The 19,296-nt window shown below is 46.7% G+C and overlaps 1 protein-coding gene across 5 annotated transcripts in view; it reads right to left on the minus strand.

The window, feature by feature from the left end:
* Window positions 1–19,296, minus strand: part of CUL9 (cullin 9) — a 34,811-nt gene that overhangs the window by 11,248 nt on the left and 4,267 nt on the right. For 4 of the 5 annotated variants that reach the window (XR_006885279.1, XM_046639455.1, XM_046639454.1 and 1 more), the window contains 22 exons: window positions 18,943–19,078; window positions 18,600–18,793; window positions 17,926–18,331; window positions 17,320–17,512; window positions 13,738–13,945; window positions 11,788–11,984; window positions 11,204–11,421; window positions 10,123–10,372; window positions 9,930–10,035; window positions 9,142–9,369; window positions 8,773–8,863; window positions 8,499–8,670; window positions 6,925–7,030; window positions 6,528–6,623; window positions 6,091–6,266; window positions 5,680–5,813; window positions 5,129–5,308; window positions 4,833–4,942; window positions 4,551–4,733; window positions 4,237–4,397; window positions 3,736–3,964; window positions 3,458–3,638 (listed from right to left, as the gene is read on the minus strand). Coding sequence is in view for 4 of the 5 variants with exons in the window: in XM_046639455.1 (XP_046495411.1) it covers window positions 3,458–3,638; window positions 3,736–3,964; window positions 4,237–4,397; window positions 4,551–4,733; window positions 4,833–4,942; window positions 5,129–5,308; window positions 5,680–5,813; window positions 6,091–6,266; window positions 6,528–6,623; window positions 6,925–7,030; window positions 8,499–8,670; window positions 8,773–8,863; window positions 9,142–9,369; window positions 9,930–10,035; window positions 10,123–10,372; window positions 11,204–11,421; window positions 11,788–11,984; window positions 13,738–13,945; window positions 17,320–17,512; window positions 17,926–18,331; window positions 18,600–18,793; window positions 18,943–19,078 (3,955 nt within the window). In the remaining variant the exon portion in view is untranslated. The remainder of the gene's footprint in view (window positions 1–3,457; window positions 3,639–3,735; window positions 3,965–4,236; window positions 4,398–4,550; window positions 4,734–4,832; window positions 4,943–5,128; window positions 5,309–5,679; window positions 5,814–6,090; window positions 6,267–6,527; window positions 6,624–6,924; window positions 7,031–8,498; window positions 8,671–8,772; window positions 8,864–9,141; window positions 9,370–9,929; window positions 10,036–10,122; window positions 10,373–11,203; window positions 11,422–11,787; window positions 11,985–13,737; window positions 13,946–17,319; window positions 17,513–17,925; window positions 18,332–18,599; window positions 18,794–18,942; window positions 19,079–19,296) is intronic. The other variant, XM_046639456.1, reaches the window with a different exon arrangement.

The following is a 19,296-nucleotide window of genomic DNA, read 5'->3' on the forward strand; positions in this document are numbered from 1 at the left end:
TTGATGTATGTTGATACAGTGGAGTTTATCTATTCTGTCTATTTTTGTATATGTCTGAAATTTATCATAATTAAAAGATTTTTTCAATGAGGGTGAAAATAAGCCATTCTCAAATAAAAACTGATTAAGTTTTTCACCAATACTCCCTCAATGAAGAAACTTCTAAAGGATGTACTTTAGGAAGAAAATTGACCTTAGAAAGAAGAAGCAAGATGCAAAAGGAAAGATGACTAAGCAATTGGTATGATGGCAAATCTAAACATCAACTGAATAAAACAATAATAATGACTAATCGGGAGGTAAAAAAGACAATTCGAAAATACTGAACAATGGTAACAAGTAAGATGGGAGCTGGATCTGTTAGGATTTTCTATGGTCCTTTTATGGTCAGGAAGGCGGGAAGTGATATGAACAAATCAAACACATAGCTTAAAAATATAAGCGTAATCACTATAGAAACAGAACATGTAACTTCCAAAACTGATAGAGACAAAAAAGGCATTAAAAAAACAAATCCAAAAGAAGAAAAAAATGCACAAAAACCCAGGGTAGAATCATATTGATAAAGGTGTTCAATTTTTTATTCTTCTTTTAACTGTACATGTTTTGTATATTCTATTATATGTCAAATAACTAAAATTTAAAATTATAAGAAGGGTAAACTAAAATATGAAATAAGAGGTTAGAAATAAAAGTCAAATATATCATTACTCGTAATAATTATAAATAGGTTAAAACTGACGACTCAAAAAGAGACTTCAGGTTGAATAAAAAAAAATTCTAGGTATTTACAAGACACATGCCTAAAATATAAGCACATGGCAAAGTTGAAAGTAAAATAATACTGGGAGATTTGGATGAGAGTAGAATATTGGCATGGTATTGAACTATCTCCCCCGACAGACTGCTTATTAATTGTAGCAAGGGGAAAAAATATTAACCATACAGTGGAGAATCAAACCACCTCTTGACCAGGTTGTCAAAATTAACATCATAAAACGGGCAGGTGGAAATTGTGCACTTCCAAATACAACACCCTGAGAAGCATACACAGTCACCGAGTATTCTGGCCAGGAATGCTTAACCTGAATCCAAATGAGGAAACAGCATACAAATTTAAAATGAGGAACTATTTAGAAAATTTAAAAGGGCTGTATTCTCTAAAAATGTCCATGTCATAAAAGACAAAGAAAGGCTGAGGAACTGTTACGGATTAAAGGAGACTAGAGACATGACAACCAAATGTAACAGGTGATCCTAGACTGGATCCTGCCCTGGACTTAAAAAAAAAAAAGACATCATGGAGTCAACTGACAAAACTGGAATATGGGAGGTCGACATAGCAGTGCTAAATTTTTGAGACTGATAAATGAACTGTGATTATCTGAGAAAATACCTTTATTCTTAGAAAATATGTATTAAAATATTTAGGGCAAAGGGCCAACACATATACAATTTATTCTCAATGGTTCTGAAAAGAAAAAGTGCCTCTCTCTACATACATATATACATATACATATACACACACGTTTATATATGTGTATATATACAGAAAGAGCAAATGATAAAAGCAAATGGGGCAGAATGTTAACAAAAGGTGAACTTGGATAAAGAGTATGTGAGTATTCTTTGTATTATTCTCACAGTTTTTCTGTAAACTTGAAATTATTTCCAAATAAAAAAAGATTTTAAGTAAAAGGATAACTGAATTGTACACTTAAAATGGTTAAAATGGTAAATTTTATGTTATTCATATTTTACCACAATAAGAGAGACCGAAAAGAATTATCAAAAAAAAAAAAAAAAACCCAAAAACTAAAAGGATAGAAAAAGATAGGCTAGAAAGATGAACAAACCAAAGACAGCTAGTATGCTATTAAAACCAAAAAGACCTTAAGAGAAAAACCTTAACTAGAAAGAAATAAGGTCACTTAGTAATAATAAGGTTGAATTGACCATGAAGATTCTAAACCAGCATAGTCCATTATGGTAGCTACTAGCCAGATGTGGCTATTTAAATTTAAACTGGTTAAAGTAAATAAAATTAAATATTCAGTTCCTCAGTGAAACTAGTCACCTTTCAAGTGCTCAATAGCCATGAATGGCCATCATATTCAACAGTGCAGAAAATAACTTTTCTATCACTACAGAAAGTTCTATTGGACAGCACTGTTAAATGATTTTAAACTTGTATCTAATAACATAGTCAAAAAATAAAAGCAAAATTGACATGATGAGAAGTTTAAAAATTCATTATCATAATGGTAGATTTTAGTACACTTCTCTCAGCATAAATCAAGCAGACAAAAATGAGTAAGCCTATAGAAGACCTGAACACAATTAATAAGGTCATTTTAGTGGAATATGTAGAATCCTGTATGCAGCAGCTGAAGTATATACATTTTTCTTAATCACACATGGAACACTTATAAAATTTGACCATCTACTAGGCCATAAAGGAAGTCTCAATAAATTGCAAAGATTCAGAATCAGACAAACCATGTTCTTTGGCCACAATGGAATGAAGGTTGAAATATAAAACAAAAAGATAACTTAAACCAAGAAAAATTCATTTGGAAATTTTGAAAATATACATCTAAAAAACAAATAAATCAAAGAAGAAATAATAATGGAGATTAGAAAATTCTTAAAACAATAATAAAATACTACATAATAAAAACTTATGCAACATCCCAAATATCCATCAACAGCAGAAATGGTAAATGGTGTTCATACAATGGAATATGACTCAGAAATACAAAAGAACAAAGTAATGATACAGCTGACAACCTGGGTAACTCCCATAGACATTGTGTTGAGTGAAAGAAATTAGACATAGCAAAACACACACTCTGTGATTCCATTTACATGATGTTCACATACAGGCAAAAATCTATGGTGATAAAAGGAAGAACAATGGTTTCTCTTGGAAGAAGATACTAACTAGAAAGGGGACATGAAGGAGGAAGCCTTCTAGAGTGCTGGAAATGTTCTGCATCTTGATCTGGGGTGGTTATGGGAGTTCATACAGATATAAAATTCATTAAGTCATAATTAAGACATGCACTCTACTGAATACTAATTATACCTCAATTTAAAAAATCTAAAAAACAAAACCAAAAAACTTACAGAATGCAGCTAAGGCAATATTGAGAGGGGAATGAATAGCCCTAAACACTTCTACTTGGAAAAAAGTCTGAAAAGACTAAAAATTAAGTAAGCATGTGACTTCAAGTTAGAAAAAGAAAAACAAAACATATTCACCAAAGTTGAAGGAAATGATAAGAGAAATTAATGAAGATCTAACCCACACTTTTTCACCCTTCCCTAGGAGACTGTTGTCCCTAGACTATTTGTCTTCATATCTACACATTTCTGTCCATAGGTCCTCTCCTCTTCCTCTCCTGCCACCCCAAATCTCACCCCGATCTCCAATTGCCTGTCCCTATCTCCTCACTCTGGCTGTAGAAATTGGAGAAGCAGTCAAGGGCATCACACAATTCTGTGGGAAGGCACTTTCTGGGATGGTACATGTAGCAGAGCGGGGAGACTGGCCAGCAACGTGGTGACAGGACCAGTACAGAAACTGCTGGACTTGGATCTTCGATAAATAGTTCTTTCTCAGCCTCCTCTTCGTCCTGAGAGAGAGAAGGATTTTTAGGACTCCTGGGCTCCCTTCTTTGGTCCAGTCTTCTCTTGCCAGCCTGTTCTCTCACTCTTTTCCCTTGCTCTTACCTCGTCTTCTTCCAGGCCCTGTTCCTCATCATCCTCCTTGTCCAAGAGCAGCTTGTCGAACCACTGGAGCTGGAAGAGGTGGAACTGGCGCTGCAGCTCCTCGGAGGTGCTCAGACTCCGCAACATCTGCTGGGGGAGGCGGTTGGGGAAGCAGAGGCCGATCTGCTCCAGCACGGCCCCCTCCAGCCAGCGTGAGCCCAAGCTCAGGAGACGGTCTGCCATGTAGTGCCTGCAGCACACACAGCCCGGGCGGAGCCTCAGTGTGGGCATGCGGCACGGCCTAGGTCCAACCTCCCACTCCAGAACATAGGTCCCTCTGTTGCAGCCTGCTGAGTGACCGGCCCTACCTTCCCACTCCCTTTCCACCGGTGCCACAGCCATCTCTGTATCTTAATCTCTCCTCCCCACTGTCTCCTCCCTCATCTGCCCTCTAAGACTCAAATCTTCACCCTCTTTAGACTCTAGGCCTCCCATCCCCTATGTCTCCAGACCTGCACTTACTGGTAGAAGTGCTCAAAGGTAGTGGCCAGCTCAAGGCCAGAAAGAACCATGATGGGCTCCAGGTGCCGCTGAAGCCGCCCCAGCACTTCCACTCCAGGGGCTCCACCCATCAGGCCACCCTGGATCTGTTGGTCAATGTGCCTGGCAAACTGTTCACTCATCTAGGGGCAATGGAAAGGGCAAACCATGAAGAGAGAGTGGAGTAGGGGAGTAGGAGAGTAGGGAGTAAAAGGAGGTGAAACGGCGGAGAGAAAAAGAGGAGCATCAGCACGAGCTTAGCCTCATTGACTGGGAGGCTGGTTGGTGCTACTCACGTGAGCAGCGGTGAGGAAGGACTGCTGCAGCAACGCGCCTGAGAAGCCACTGCGCAGAGCCAGCGTGAAGGCTGCCCGAGGCCCGAAGAGCTCTGAGCCTGCTCTCTGCAAGTGCTCATAGAGTTCACAGTAACGAGGCACAAAGTCTGGGGCCCTCCAGGCTGCAGCCAAGAACCTGCTGACCTGAGAAGAAAGGAGAAATAACATAAAAGGCACAGTCCCAGCATGTGGACAGTTTAGCAGCCTGGCCCCCTCCCCAGATGCCAACTTCCCTCTGCCCACCTGCTCCTGCACCACACTCAGCCAGCACTGGGTTATGTTCCTCAGGCTGCTGCTTGGAAGAACTGGTGAAGGCACGGGGCTCCGATCCCGACCCTTACTGTTCTTGCTGACTGTGGAGACAGATGGCAAAGGAAGAGTTTTCATCTCAGTCCCTGTGTGAGTCCAGGGGTCTTGGGTACTGACCCGCGGAAAGGCCCATAGCAAGGCAGTAAGGAAGAGTAAAACCCAGGATGGGGAGGAGCCAGGTATCACTGTTGCCCAGATTCTTAGTTCAACCGGCCACAGCTGGGACTCACAGGGCCGAGTGGATGGCTCAGGAGAAGGCCCCGGGGGAGGCTCCACATGCACCAGCAAGTGGCAAAGGCGACGAACTCGAGAGGCAAAGGACGCTGCTCGACTCAGGGGGTTCCGAGAGCTCTCCCTGTGCTCTAAGTACTGATCCAGCAGCCATCCCAGGGAGCTCACACCTTCCGCATCTAAAAGAAGACAGGTCAGGAACAGGTCTCCATGAGAAATAGGGATACATACACCCTGGGAAGAGGAGAGAGAAGGAGCAATTGTACAGAAAGATTTAGGGGCAGCAGGGCCCTCGCCCCCCCCCCCCCCCCCACGGCGGACTTCAGCTGGAGTCTGGGGATATGGTGACAAGCTGGGGATGGGTTGGAGGGGAAGATTCAAATACCAGAGTCTCAGGGAGCAGTCCCTGGGGCAGGAAGGAGAGGAACAGTGAAGTGACAGGCCTTCAGGGATAAGACAGGAACCCAGAGCACCAAGAGCATGAACTCAGGTGACCCCCGGGAATAATTACGAGGAGCTGGTTAGTGGGGCCAGGGGTCGGGCTGGTTACCGGGGGAGGTGATGTTCTGCACCAGGGGGCTGACCAGGGCCTCCCAGCAGGTCTTGCCCAGTGCTTGGGCGGCCTCATCGTCAGGGAGGAAGCGATCAGCAAAATTCTGCTCATGGCGCAAAACCCTGTTCAGTCTGGGAACAAACAGTGTGTGCTTAGGGATTAAAGGCACAGATTTCTCTGAGGCCTCCACTCAAGTGCAGTCAACTCCCACTCTCCCCATGCTCGGGCCCTTACCCAGCTCTCCCCTCTCAGCACGGACTTCTCACCTATGTTCACTTTCCCCTCATGTCCTGGCTTTACCTTTCAGACTCCACAGAAGTCTCCCACCACCTACTTATTAACAGTGTCCTGCTCCCTTAACCATCTCCCCTTCTCCCTTCAGCCCTGCCGATCTCCTGCCCCACCCACCTGGGACAGAGCTGGAGGAGACGCTTGCGGTCCTCTGCTATGTCCTGGCTCCAGGCTTGTGCCCGAATTGTGTAGAAGAGACATGTACGGCGACATAGCTGTTCCCGGAATAGTGGCCAGAAAGTGGCCTTGGGGCCTAGGACCTCCACACCTCGAACTCGGGTGTCAATGCCGCCCTGTAACATGCAAAGACTGATCTGTCACCTAAGCCACCCAGCCACCGAGCACTACCAAAGCCAGGCCTCACACCCTGAGCTCCCTAGGGCCACTGGAGACATTCCCACATCTCTGGAACTCCACAAGTTCCCGGGCCATCTTCAAGCAGACCTAGGAGGAACTGTGCCTTGAGCCTGGCCCCCAAATGCTAGAAAACCCAGCCACCATGGACACCTGTGCTATCTCCTGATCCCCAGCTCCAGCCTCTTCCCTCGCTCTACCTGCTGACAGCGCTTTATGCGGATCTGGATGATGGGCCAGAAGCGGTTCAGGTTCTCCAGGAGGATCACACGGCTGGCAGAGGGCATCACATTCACCTAAAGGGGCAGGGGAGAAGAGGTAGAGAGAGAGCTGTCACCTCTAGAAGTGGGGTTGGAAGGACTATCGACAACAACCAAGTTCGTGAAGGTGCATGCCCTTCACTTCTCCTGCACTGAGCCCATGGATCTACTCAAATCCACATCCCAAATTCCATGCTCCCTGCTTACAAGGCAATGCCTGCCCAGGAGGAAGGAATGTGGGAATTCTCCAGGGACTGGGTCCTTCTGAGAAGGCCCTGAGACAAACAGAAGGATGGGGGTTGAGGGGTAAGGTGAAGGAGGGCACCAGGATTCCCACCGTGTTGAGCTCCGTGCTGATGCAGCTGGTGTTGTCACCTCCAAACACCACCACCCTGGCTGGCATGTAACTTGAGTCCTCACTGGCCACCAGCAGAGTCAGCTGCCTGGGAGAGGAAAAAGGAATCAGTCAAAACCAGGACACTTGTCTTTGTTCAAAACAGTTTCAACCCACCGAAACTCAGACTCCTCAGACTCCTGTCCCTCTGCTGGCTCCTTAAGCATTAGTCTTCTCCAGACCCTCTGCTCTTCCCTTTATCTTCCCCCAAAGGGACTTCATTTAAAACCATAGTGTCAACTGAAAATTAATACCCTAATGAATCCAAATACACATCTTTACCCTAGACCACTCTCCTGAGCTTTCAAGCTGTGTATCCAACAGGCATTCCATGTCATGGCCCACAGGCACCTCAAAGTCAACATGCCCAAATGGAATGATCATTCACCCACAGAAACCTGCTCCTCTTCCTGGATGTCTCTCCTGGGAAAGAAAACTGCCATCCACCCAGTACTTAAACTAGAACACTCTCTCACTGTGACGTCCCCCTCTCATGGCTTCCCTCATTCAGTCAATGGTAAGCCCTGTGGATTCCACCTCTGAGATCTCCCAGTCCATCACCTCCTCACTATTCCCATTCCCTCTGCCTAACTAAAGATATTCATCATCTCTCAACTGCATAGGCCACTGCATAAACCTTCCAACTCTTTCTCAAAACAAATGTCCATAATTGCCAGAGTAAGTTTTCTAAATAAAAAATCTAGTTTTGTCTCTTCCCTTCTTAAAATCCTTCAATGACTCCCTAAGTTTCAGAATAATGCTCAAACTTCTTAGCTCACAAAACTCTGTGATTTGGCTCTGCCTACTTTTCTGGCTTTACCTTCTGTCACTTTACTACACACACCCTTCTTGCAACCAAACAATGACTTGAAGTTCCCCCAAACACATCACTGTGTTTCTTACTTCCATTATGCACATATGCTATCCCTCTGCCTGGAATATCCGTTGCCCTCTCTTTATCTAGCTAATTTCTACTTCAAAACTCAGCTCAGTTGACCCCTCCTTCTGGGAGCCTTCTCTGACCTCTCAGTTGCCCTCAGGATCCAGTGCACATGTCAACCATAATGCTTTTTCATACTCTATGCTCTTACTGATTTTCCAGCCTGGCTCCCCAACAATACTGCAAGTTCCCTGACGACAGGTACCCTATCTTATCGTCATTAGAACTCCAGACTCATGCGCAGTGCCTGGCACAGAGTGTACATTAAACAAATGCCCATGGGAAGAGTGGATAAGTGAGTTGTCAATCTCCCTCAACACCAAGCGCAGGCAGCGACACCTGTACCTGTGAGGGAGCACGTCACCAGGCTTAAGGAGTGAGGGGCTGTCTATACTTCGCACAGGAAAAGTAGATTACTGTCTCCAACTGTTCACCGCACAAAATGAGTCTGAGTGTGTCCCTCAGGCACAGGGGTTACAGATGGGGTTGTGTGCATGTGGGTGCTTTGAGGATGCATACTGGGGTGTATCAGAACATTTGTGTGTGTGTGCACATGTGCACATGAGTGGGTTCACACCTAATAAGAACACCGCGATGCATGTGCAAGGTGATGTAGTGGGAGCCGGTGCTGCCATTGGACTCCCAGTAGGTCTTGGGGTTGCGGTCCGTCAGCTTGCTGGCCCGGTGCGGGTTGGAGGACACCTCCACCTTCTCCCAGCACTTCTCCTCCTTCACTTCCACACTGGAGCCTGGGGGCAAGCGGGAGGGGGTGGAGGTCACAGCCTGGTAGGTGTGGAGGGAAAACAGACGTAGGTGTGGGGATGTGGCGTAGTGTGGGGACAGGCACGAACCCTGGCAGAGATGCCTGAGGAACACGTCAAAGAAGGGGATGTTGATGGGTCGGTGGGTTCGTCTGTGGTCTTCGATCTGGCCCAGCACCATCTGCAGCCGGGACATCAGAGAGGAGGGGTGCGGGGAGGAACACGGAGAAACACAGAGAAACATGTATGGAGAGAGTCAAGGGACAACAGAACACTCAACTCCTTTCTTCCCAAATTTTGGCAGAACAGGACCGTGTCAGGTAAAGGTTGGGGAAGAAGTGCCCAGATGTGCTACCACTGATGGCAAACAGGGATACCAAATAGGGCCACACACTGAGTCCCGTTCTTCTGCTTCTGGCTTATGTTCTCCCTCAGCTCCAGATTGACAGGTCTCCTCACCTGAATGCAGCCAGCCAGGATGCTGGAGGTGAGGTTGCTATAGAGCTGGGCATGTTTTTCACACTCTGTCACCAGGTCCCGAAGCTCGCAGGCCAGCACCAGCTGAGCTGAGTGCTTGTCCAGGACTTTGGAGAGGGCCTCTTTGGCTCCCAGGCAGCAGAGAACCACTGCATAGTCCTTATGCATTGAGGCCAGGCGATGCAGGAAGCAGAGCAGCTCCTGAACAATCTGTGCCCAGAGCCACAGAGATTAATGTATGGGAAACAAAGCGCAGGCCACACAAGAGTTGAGAGTGGGTTTAGTAAAGGGAATGTAGTGGCTGAGATTTTGGAGAAACTTGAACGCCCAGGAAAAGAATACCAAAGACAGGTGGGAACAGAATATTGGGGTGCTGCAACTGTGGCACGAGTTGGCAGGAGTAGAGCCTGGGCAAAGCTTCCCAGGTTTCTTCCTGTCGGGACCAAGCTCTCTCAGGAATCAACCTGGGTGCCTGAATCTCGCTCCTGAAGGCACAAGCCCCAGAGGGCAGAGAGCAAGCAATGTCTGGATTGGTGACTGAGGGCTTCTCCTAAACCCAGAATCTAAAATCTAGGTACAGCAAAACGGTTAATACTTCAAACGCCTCAGTTCTGGAGACTCTTAGATGACATTAGCCTTCTCTTTCCTACCTACCCTTCCAGTGTCCAGACCCATCCAGAAAGGCTGTGCTGTGCCCTCCAAAGCCTCCAACGTAGCTGGTGCCCCAGAGGCTGCTTTCCCCTCCCCTCCCCTTGCCATGGCTCTGGTACCTCAGAGTCACTGCTGGGGCCACTCAGGCAGTTGAGGCAGGGCTCCAAGACCTCGTGCCAGGGGAGGACCATTGCCTCAGAGTGATCCAGCAGGCGGGTCATGACTCTGGTGAGGGGATGGAAACGAGTGAAGCTCCTGCAGTCTGCCACCTCCCCTAGAGCCCAATGCACAGGTGCCTAACAGGCCCCTCACCTCAGCGCAGTCAGCAGCAGAGTTTTGTTGGGCCCTGGGGCATCTAGAGTCCGCAGCAACAGGAGGAAGGGCTGGGTCTCCTGCTGGAGGCGCTTGAGGAGGGGCCTCACAGCGCCCCCAGGGCCGCTCTCACGGCACAGCACGCGCTCCAAGTCCAGGAGGAGTTCCGCAGATGGGCCCCCCACCAGGGATCGGATCAGCAGCTCAGGGGACCCATCCAGGCCCTGGACACTGGGGGTCTCCAGTGTTGCTGCCCAGACATACAGGAGGAAAAAAACATTTATGAAGAGGAGTCATATAAGTTAGTCAAACCAAAAACTGGGCAGGTCCAGAAAAATCACCCCCAAATTTTCCTCCAGTTTGAAAGATGTCTGCAGTTTCTACCAAACTGTGGGGGATTTTCTTTTCTGGCCCCAGATATAGACCTAGCTACATCTAAAAAAACGTCTAGTATGGCAAACACTATCAAGTTAAACGTAATACATTTTTAATCTCACATAGTAACACAATTACCTTTTACTATTAAATGGTAGCTATGCTGTTACATAAGCCAATAAATATTAGCTATTATAATTACATTCCTATGCTATCTAGCATGGTGGCTTTAGATATAGAGACTAAAAGACACACATTGCTTATTTCAGTCTCCCCTCATACTTCCAGGTTTTCACTTGCTTGTTAAACACAAAGGGTTTCTTCCCTATGACATCAGTATTTCATGTTTCTAGGCACAAACTTTCTGTACCATAAGTTACAAATTCTCCAAAGAAGGCCTCTCTAGAAGTCACTTGAACCAATTTCCAGTGTCCAATAAGGCTAGACCAAATCTGCCCCAGAGAGATGGGAATCCTCATATGTTTACAGCCATTTAGAAAAGCCAATATCCTTGTACCTATTTTAGACTCTGCCTCCCTCTTGGTCAGGAAGTTATACTTAAGACCTAACTTGCACACCAAAACCCTCACTTATTTCCCAAAGATTCATTGTGTCCTTCCAGTAAGGTACTAGTCATAAACCTAAGCCCTCCTGGCCACAGAGTGGCACTGATTCCTGAGCAGAACCACCCCCTATGCAACAATACCTGTGTGCTCAGGACTGCCCGGTGGCTCTGAGTAGCGATTGAGAAGCATCATGAGGATGGTGTGTGTGGTGGGCATGGGTTCTGTCCCCGGTGCTATCCCTGAGTGCCTAAACAACGTGTCTCTCAGCTCTCGGGTTATAATATGGTCTCCCAGAGTGTGGTGGTTGCACAAAAGCAGGTTGAGCAGGAGCAGGCCATTTCTCACTGCGGAGGAGCACCTGCAAGGAGGGAGGTGATCCAGGAAGAAATTGAAAGAGAGTGAATGCAATGGAAGCGGGAAGGAAGTGCAGAGGGGTGGAGCCCTGCGGCTCGGGAGGACAGGGTTCCAGGGGTACCTCTGAGGCCAGGATATCTGCCCCCGACCTCAGGTCACTCCTCCCAACCCCAGGAAGGAAGGTCAGGCTGTCCCTGCTCTCTCTGGGAATCTCCCTACCCCCAACCATTTGGCCTCTCTTCCAGGGGCAGTCAGAGAGAGCCACCAACATTTCATCCAAAGGTAACAACGTGAATGGAATTTCTGTGAAGCACATGAGGCTTAGGCAGAGGAACAGTGGGGCTCGGAGTTTGGAGGGTGATGCCCTGACCCCTCAGTGTTCAGCATCAGGATCACAGCTGCAGGGAGAGTAAGGAGCAGACTCTCAGAGCCCGGGCGGGTGGCTGAGTCGATGCTGGCAAAGATCTCTCTGGTCATCTGGGCATCAAACAAAGGGTGGATAGATTCTCGGCCAGTGACAAAAGTAGGGATCTCCGAGGAGCTGGCAATGGCCATCATCTTCAGTGCCTATGAGGGGAATGTGGAAGCAGAGTTAGAAATGGGCACAGCCACCATGCAGAGGAAAAGGAGAGACAGGCCATCATTCTAGACCTCAAACTTTGGGGCAGCTGAGCTGTTTGCAAATAGCTCAAGTAGGAGACAGAAATGGACATGTAGTCATAGGAGATCAAATGCTTAAAAAAAAGAAAGAAAGAAAAACAAAGCAAACAAAAAAATCTAAGACTCAGTGGTAAAAACAGCCCACCACTTCTCTCTGCCAGCACCAAGGCTAACCAGGTGGGATCACCCTTGAGTTCCATGACTTCCTATCCTCCTGGTTGTCCTACCTCTCTGGAGTTCCTCTGCCTGGTCCTTCAACACGGAAGTTCCTTGTTCCCTTCTCTTCTCACTCTGCACTCCCTCTCTAGGCAACCTCATCCACTCCACAGCTTCAATTACCACCTATATGCCAACACTCCCAAACCTAAGTCCCCAACCTCCAAAGCCAGCATCCAGCCCTCCTTAACAAGACTATCTGGGCTGTCTCACAAGCAGAGTGGTTGGAATCACAGGAAAAACACATGAAATTTGCAAACTTGTTTGCTGATACTATAGAGAAGATTAAATTAAGATGCACACTATACCATTAGAATGGAAAATGTCTCTCCCAGTGAAAGGATTGACACTTGAGAAGAAACCCTCTAGGAATGGAGTAGGTTAGAAATAATTCTCAGGACAATCCCCCTAATGAGGCCTGGACCCTCCAAGCAAATGCTACCTCATAATGAGGCTTTCTCTCTTTGCTTACCCCAGTCTCCCCTAATTAGCTGAATTCTGTAGACCTTAAGTTATAAACAAGATGATGCAATGTTGTTACAGGGCAAGAGTTTGAATTTAAGAGCAAATACTGTATTTTGGTCATGCAATTTGAAAGGGTTAGGGAATTCTTTGAGCAAACAAAGCCTAGACTATGAATGCTTGGATTCTGTTGGGAGGAGCAGCACCTAACTGGCCTCATACAGGAAAGAGCCTCCACCCTCTCCCTGGACAGCCTGCTCCAGGAAGACCTGTGCCCCCGTCCATGCTGTTGCCATTATACCACTGGAATCCATTCTCAGAACTGCTCTGGACGAGGCCTACCCATCACCCTCAGGAACCCTCAGGCTATACAGAGCACACCCTGCCCATACCTCCTACCAACCAGCACTTCTGTCTGGAGTAGTCAGGAAGCCAATTCTTCTGTAAGCTCCCCTGGGGGAGGGCCTCCCTTCCCCATGCTCTGGGTTCAGGGTGATAAGGCATTGGCAATGCTGGCTCTATTTTACCCACATCTGGTAAGGGGATATCTTCTGTGTAAGAGTACCACTCAGATCAAGGTTAAAAAATTACTTTGTCACATACAGAAAATTAGTCTTTAACCAGATACCTAATTGTAACTAAAAAGACACGGGAAATTCAACACAACTAAAAACTCAACTCCTGACTTTCTCCCCATACCTCTTCCTCTTCCAACATTCTCCCACTTGGTAAATGGCCACCTCATCCACCCCGCTGCTCCATTTTAAACCTGAGAGTCATCCCTAAAAACATCCTTTTCCTCTTCTCCAAACACATTCAATCTCCAAGACTGTCCAGTTGGAACTCTTCAATCCACTTGCATCTTTCTGTCCCAAGGTCTCCTCCTTGGTCTAAATGACCCACAGTACCTCCTCAAGATCAAGAGTCTCCCCACCTGCCCATCTCACCCATCACTCTCTTTCGCCAGGCCCAGTCCACTCACCGCCAGGCCTGCCTGCTGCACCAGGACGGAAGTCTTATGTTCTTGCATGCAAACCAGTACAGCGTAGATGCCACCCTCCCTGGCAAAGAGTGGGCGCCACTCATGCTTGGTCACGAGCAGGTAGAGGAGGCGCAGGGCCAGCACTACCACCATCTTCTCTCCCACCTGGCTGGTCAGCAGCTCCACCAGCGTCTTCACCATCTTCTCTCTGAGAGAGAAAAGACATTGGAGTTCCCCATCCCAAGAGTCAGGCCTGAATCCCTGCCCCGCCCTATTGACCAAGACCCAGTCCATCCTCCCCACCTGTCTCCAACCTGCTCTCCTTGCCTTAGTCTCACTCCTGATCCCCCTCTCCTCTGTAACCTAACTGCCTCTGGTTCCTCCCCTCCTGAAGGGAGCAAAACGGTTACGAACACTACCTCATCTTCCCAAATAAATCTATAAATTCAATGTAATTCTAATCAAAAGGCCTAAAAGTTTTTTTAAAAAGTGACAAGCATGGCGCTGGCCCCATGGCCGAGTGGCTAAGTTCTCGCACTCCGCTTTGGCAGTCCAGGGTTTTATCAGTTCAGATCCTTGGTGTGTACATAGCACCACTCATCAGGCCAGGCTGAGGCGGCATCCCACATGCCACAACTAGAAGACTCACAACTAAAAATATACAACTAGATACTGGGGGGATTTTGGGAGAAAAAGAAAAAATAAAGTCTTTAAAAGTGACAAGCAGATTCAGGCACAGGAAGAGAAAATATGCAAGAATAGTCAATAAATGTTCGGAAAGAAATAATGGTAGACTTGCCTACTAGCTATCAAGATATAAGTATAAAATTATAAAAATTAAAACTCTGGAAATCGGGCTGGCACCCTGGCCAAGTGGTTAAGTTGGCGCGCTCCGCTTCAGCGGCCCAGGATTTCACCAGTTCAGACCCTGGGTGCGGATCTGGCACCGCTCATCAAGTCACACTGAGGTGGCGTCCCACATGCCACAACTGGAAGGACCCACAACTGAAAATATATATAACTATGTACCAGGGAGCTCTGGGGAGAAGAAGGAAAAATAACATCTTAAAAAAAAACCAACTCTGGAAATGACACAGTGCAGAGGGACAGATCAACAAATGAGAAGAGAGATAAAGGACGTATTTCAGCCCATGAGGACAAGAAGGACCATGCAAAACGCGAGGTGGAAACACCTGGCTATCCACCTGAAATAAAGCTGGAGCTCTTGGGGCCAGCTCCAGGGCTGAGTGGTTAAGTTCGCACGCTCCACTTCAGCGGTCCAGGGTTTTGCCGGTTCAAATCCTGGGTGCAGATATGGCACTACTCATCAAGCCATGCTGAGGCGGTGTCCCACATGCCACAACTAGAAGGACCCACAACTAAAAATACACAATTATGTACCGGAGGGCTTTGGGAGAAAAAGGAAAAATAAAATCTTTTTTAAAAAAAGCTGGAGCTCTGCTTCACTCCATTTGCAAAAATAGACTGCAAAAAGATTTTAAAACAAAGGTAAAAAACAAAATCATATATATTTTTAGAAAATATAGGGAAACATTTTTATAACCCTGGAATAGGATAGACCCTCCTAAAAACTAGAAGCCTTAAAAATGTTGAAAAATACAGCAACGTGAAAATCTAAAACTTCAGCAAAAGGAAAGACACTATCCACCAAGTTAAGAGATAAGCAACGTGAGCTAGCGGTTCCAGCAGAAATGCTGATGTGCAAGAAAGGAAGCAGTGCCTCCAGAGTCCCTAGGTCACAGTGAGTGTCACAAGAGGAAAAGAGCCAGAACTGACATCTTTCTCCATAGGAACAGAGATGCATATTGAGGAGGTGGCCTGGGAACTATGAAGGAAAGGAACACAAAAGGAGAAATTCTGGGAAAGAGGGCAAATAAAAGTACAAGGAAAGCTCTGTCTTTTCTCATGAGTTTTATGATGACTACAACACAAATCAATATACTTTAAATATGTATATCCCCTTCTGTAGCCATGACTTATTATAAATAAGGTGATATACATAAGTAATATATATGAAGAGATATAGAAACATAAGGATTTTGTTTTTTTAGAATAGACTTTTTTATTTATTTATTTTTTGGAGGAAGATTAGCCCTGAAGCTAACATCTGCCACCAATCCTCCTTTTTTTGCTGAGGAAGACTGGCCCTGAGCTAACATCTGTGCCCATCTTCCTCTACTTTCTATGTGGGACGCCTGCCACACCATGGCTTGCCAAGCAGTGCTATGTCCACACCTGGGATCCAAACCTGCAAACCCCGGGCCGCCAAAGTGGAACATGTACACTTATCTGCTGCGCCACCAGGCCAGCCCCCATAAGGATGTTTACCAAAATATTAACAGTTAGCATCTCTGCATTAAACGATTTCCAGATGATTTTTATCTATAGATAATTTTCTAATTTTTTACAGTGAGCATATATTATTTTATAGTCAGAAAATAGTTAATATGATTTTGAAAAAAAAGACAAGCAAATATTTGATACATAATAGATTAATATCCAGAATGCCTATAAATCAGTATGAAAAAGATAAAGACAATAAGAAAGTGGGCAAAGGATAAGAAGAGATTATTTATAGAAAAAGAAACACAACAAATGCATGCAAATATGCCTAACTTCACTACAACTAAGAAACTAAAACAAGGAGATACCAATCTTTTTAAATTTTGCCAATCTGATAGATTAAAAAAATGGTAATACCCAGTGTTGGCAGACGTGAGGAAAACAGATCCATTAGAACACTGTACTGCTTGAACTTGGATGTAATCATATTGCAGCGTCCTACACAGCAGTGAAAATAATGAGGCAGCTCTGAGGACTGACATGCAGAGCCCTCTTAGACACATTGAGTGTCGGGGGAAAGTTGTAGAAACATGTAGAATGTGATTACATATATTAAAACACAAACTCAGAAAATGTCCTCTATCCATACACACTAACAAATGTAAATCTACAGAAGGTCTGAAGGATACATGCCAGACTGACAACAGCGCTAAAAAGGAACATTGGCTTTTCCTTCTAGGTTCTTCTATATTCTTCAGATCTCTTAAAATAAGAATGTATTTGTGTATTATTTATATAATTAATAAGTAGTTAAAAAAAAGCCTTTAAAATAGAAAGAAAGTAGCTGGGGAGGGAAAAAGAAAAGAAAAAAACTCAAGCTCTAGAGCCAGAAGGACCTGGGTTTGAATCCTGGCTCTGCTCTCTGTCAAACTCTGGGCAAATTACTTAAATTATCTAAACCTCAGTATCCTCCCCCGACCATGGGATAAGAACAGTATCAACTTTTCCTCAGGTGATAGGAAGATTATTGAGAAAATGCATTTAAAACTTTCAGCACAGAGTAAGTGCTCCAAGAACATTAACCGTGATAGTAATAGTCCATCCTCCCGTTCAGCCGCTCCTCAGGCTGACCCTTCTTTCCCCCCTAGCCTTTCTAATGCCTATCTCATAGCTCCTTCCCTCCCTCCCACCGCCCTCCCCCGCCACCACCCTCCCCCGACACCACCCTCCCCCACAGACAGCTTAAACCAAAACCTCTTCCATCCCCTCCATTCTAACCTCAGGGATCTGTCAGGATGGACCAGGGGGTGGTCCCGCTCCGTGACCTCCTCCACAGCCTGAGAGAGGGCATAGAGCCCTGAAAGCTGCAGGTTTGTGTCCAAGCTGGATATCTGCACAGTGGCCACAACCGCCACCACGTGCTGATCCAGGGAGCTGCGTGGACCAGGACCCCTCAAGGCTCTGGCCATTTCTGAAATTGGTGAGGGAAAGGCAGTGGCTTAAAAAATTGCAGCACCTTTAAGTTGGAAGTCTTTATAGGTCAAATCCAGTTATGCTACTGACACTTTAATACATTATCATTACTGTAGCTTGCATTCAGACTTTTCCAATTCTATGTAAAGGATTTAATAAGCAAACAATAAAGATGAAGATACTCTGGAAAACAGATCCTCCTTTTCCAGGGATACTGAAGAAAGGGAGCAGCGACTGATTAGATATAATCAAGATCAAAGGAGGAAGATGGATGCATGCTTCCAAAGTGTTTTCCCATGCAAAAGTGACCTTAGTCCACGGCTTTCCCTCTCCCCTGACAATCCACTTCTATGGGTACCACCCAGGACTTGTTCCAACTTCTTTGCCCTCCCCTCCCAGCACTTGACTCACCACGGGCTGCCTCCTTCATCTCAGGAGACAGAGCCATCCCCTCAGTCACTAGAAGCTGGTTAAACAGCTGTGAATCACTCTGTGCCATGGGAGGCTCAGTTTTTCCCTTGGCAGACTCTGCCTCTGCCTTAGGGGGCTCAGCCTTTGCTTTGAGGGACTCAGCCTCTTCCCCTGAGAAGGTGACCTCTGACTTGGACTCCTCTTCTGCATCTGGGGTACAGGAGTGACTTCGTGAAGAAGATGAGCTGCTGGGTTCATCAGGTAGCAGCCCATACTTGGTGTAGATTTGGGAGTTGAGCAGGTCACTGAGGGTGCTGCCCTCAAACCGATTACTGAGAACCTGCAGCAGACCCTCAGCCATCTCTATGGGCACAGAGGTTTCACCTAGGGCCTTTTCACTCAGACTCTGTCAACAGAAGGGGGTACGCATTTCAGGGACCAGCAGACATAAAGGTCCTGGGGACAGTAATAGGAAGGGTGGCCACTTCCTGCCATGCCTTGCACACCTTCTACATACTAGACCCTCAGAGCATTTGTCTCCTCCCCCTGCAGGACCCCTCATACCCTCTAACCTCGAGCCCAGCCTCCCCCTAAGCAGTCCCACATCTCTAAGTCCCTTCAAGAATCCCACCTCTAAACCCACTACAAACCCAAGTACCTCAGGCCTATATTACCTCATCTAGGTTCTCCCGAAGATTCTGAAAAATTGACTGCTGCTCACATACATCTAACTTCTTGATGAAGAAGAGCAGCTCCCACCACTCAGCCTGAGTCAGGTATCCCAATTCTTCCTTCTTCTGAGGCTCGGGCTGGAGGTATGGCAAAGAGTAGAGCCCATCCACCGGCTTCCAGTCCCAGGAGGGAAGAGCTGAGGATACAGGCATAGGGGTCTCAGCATCCATCAGGAACAGAGTGGCTTTCTGAATCTCTGGGGCAGCTCCTGGTCAGGAGTGACTGCATCCCAGTCACTACTCCTCTATTCAGGGACATACTGTCCATGTCCCCTCCAAGGCTCACCTGTGCCCAACATAGTAGCCCCTGCCCCCTTCTCCACAGCTGCTGAAGCCCTATCCTCAGCAGCTTCCTCAGGGCCCAGGATCTCCAGCATGTGCCAGTGCACCCAGTAGGTGCGGCCTGTCGACTGCCAGAAGACCTGGTATGGAGGGAGGAAGAAAGAGGGGAGAAGAATAGAGACAGCTCAGCTCTCTGAGCCCTGGGCTGTGCAGGCTTGAGGGGACATGGCCAGGCCCAGACCTGGGGCACACAGCCCTCAGATACACACTCAGCTAGGCTTGGAAAAGCCTCCATAAAGCAAAAACCTCCCTTCCCCATTGGGGTCGGCCCTGCCTCTCCTCTCTTCCTAACCCTGAT

This window comes from Equus quagga, chromosome 15 (assembly GCF_021613505.1).
Source record: "Equus quagga isolate Etosha38 chromosome 15, UCLA_HA_Equagga_1.0, whole genome shotgun sequence".
In the NCBI taxonomy this organism is placed as follows: Eukaryota; Metazoa; Chordata; class Mammalia; order Perissodactyla; family Equidae; genus Equus; species Equus quagga.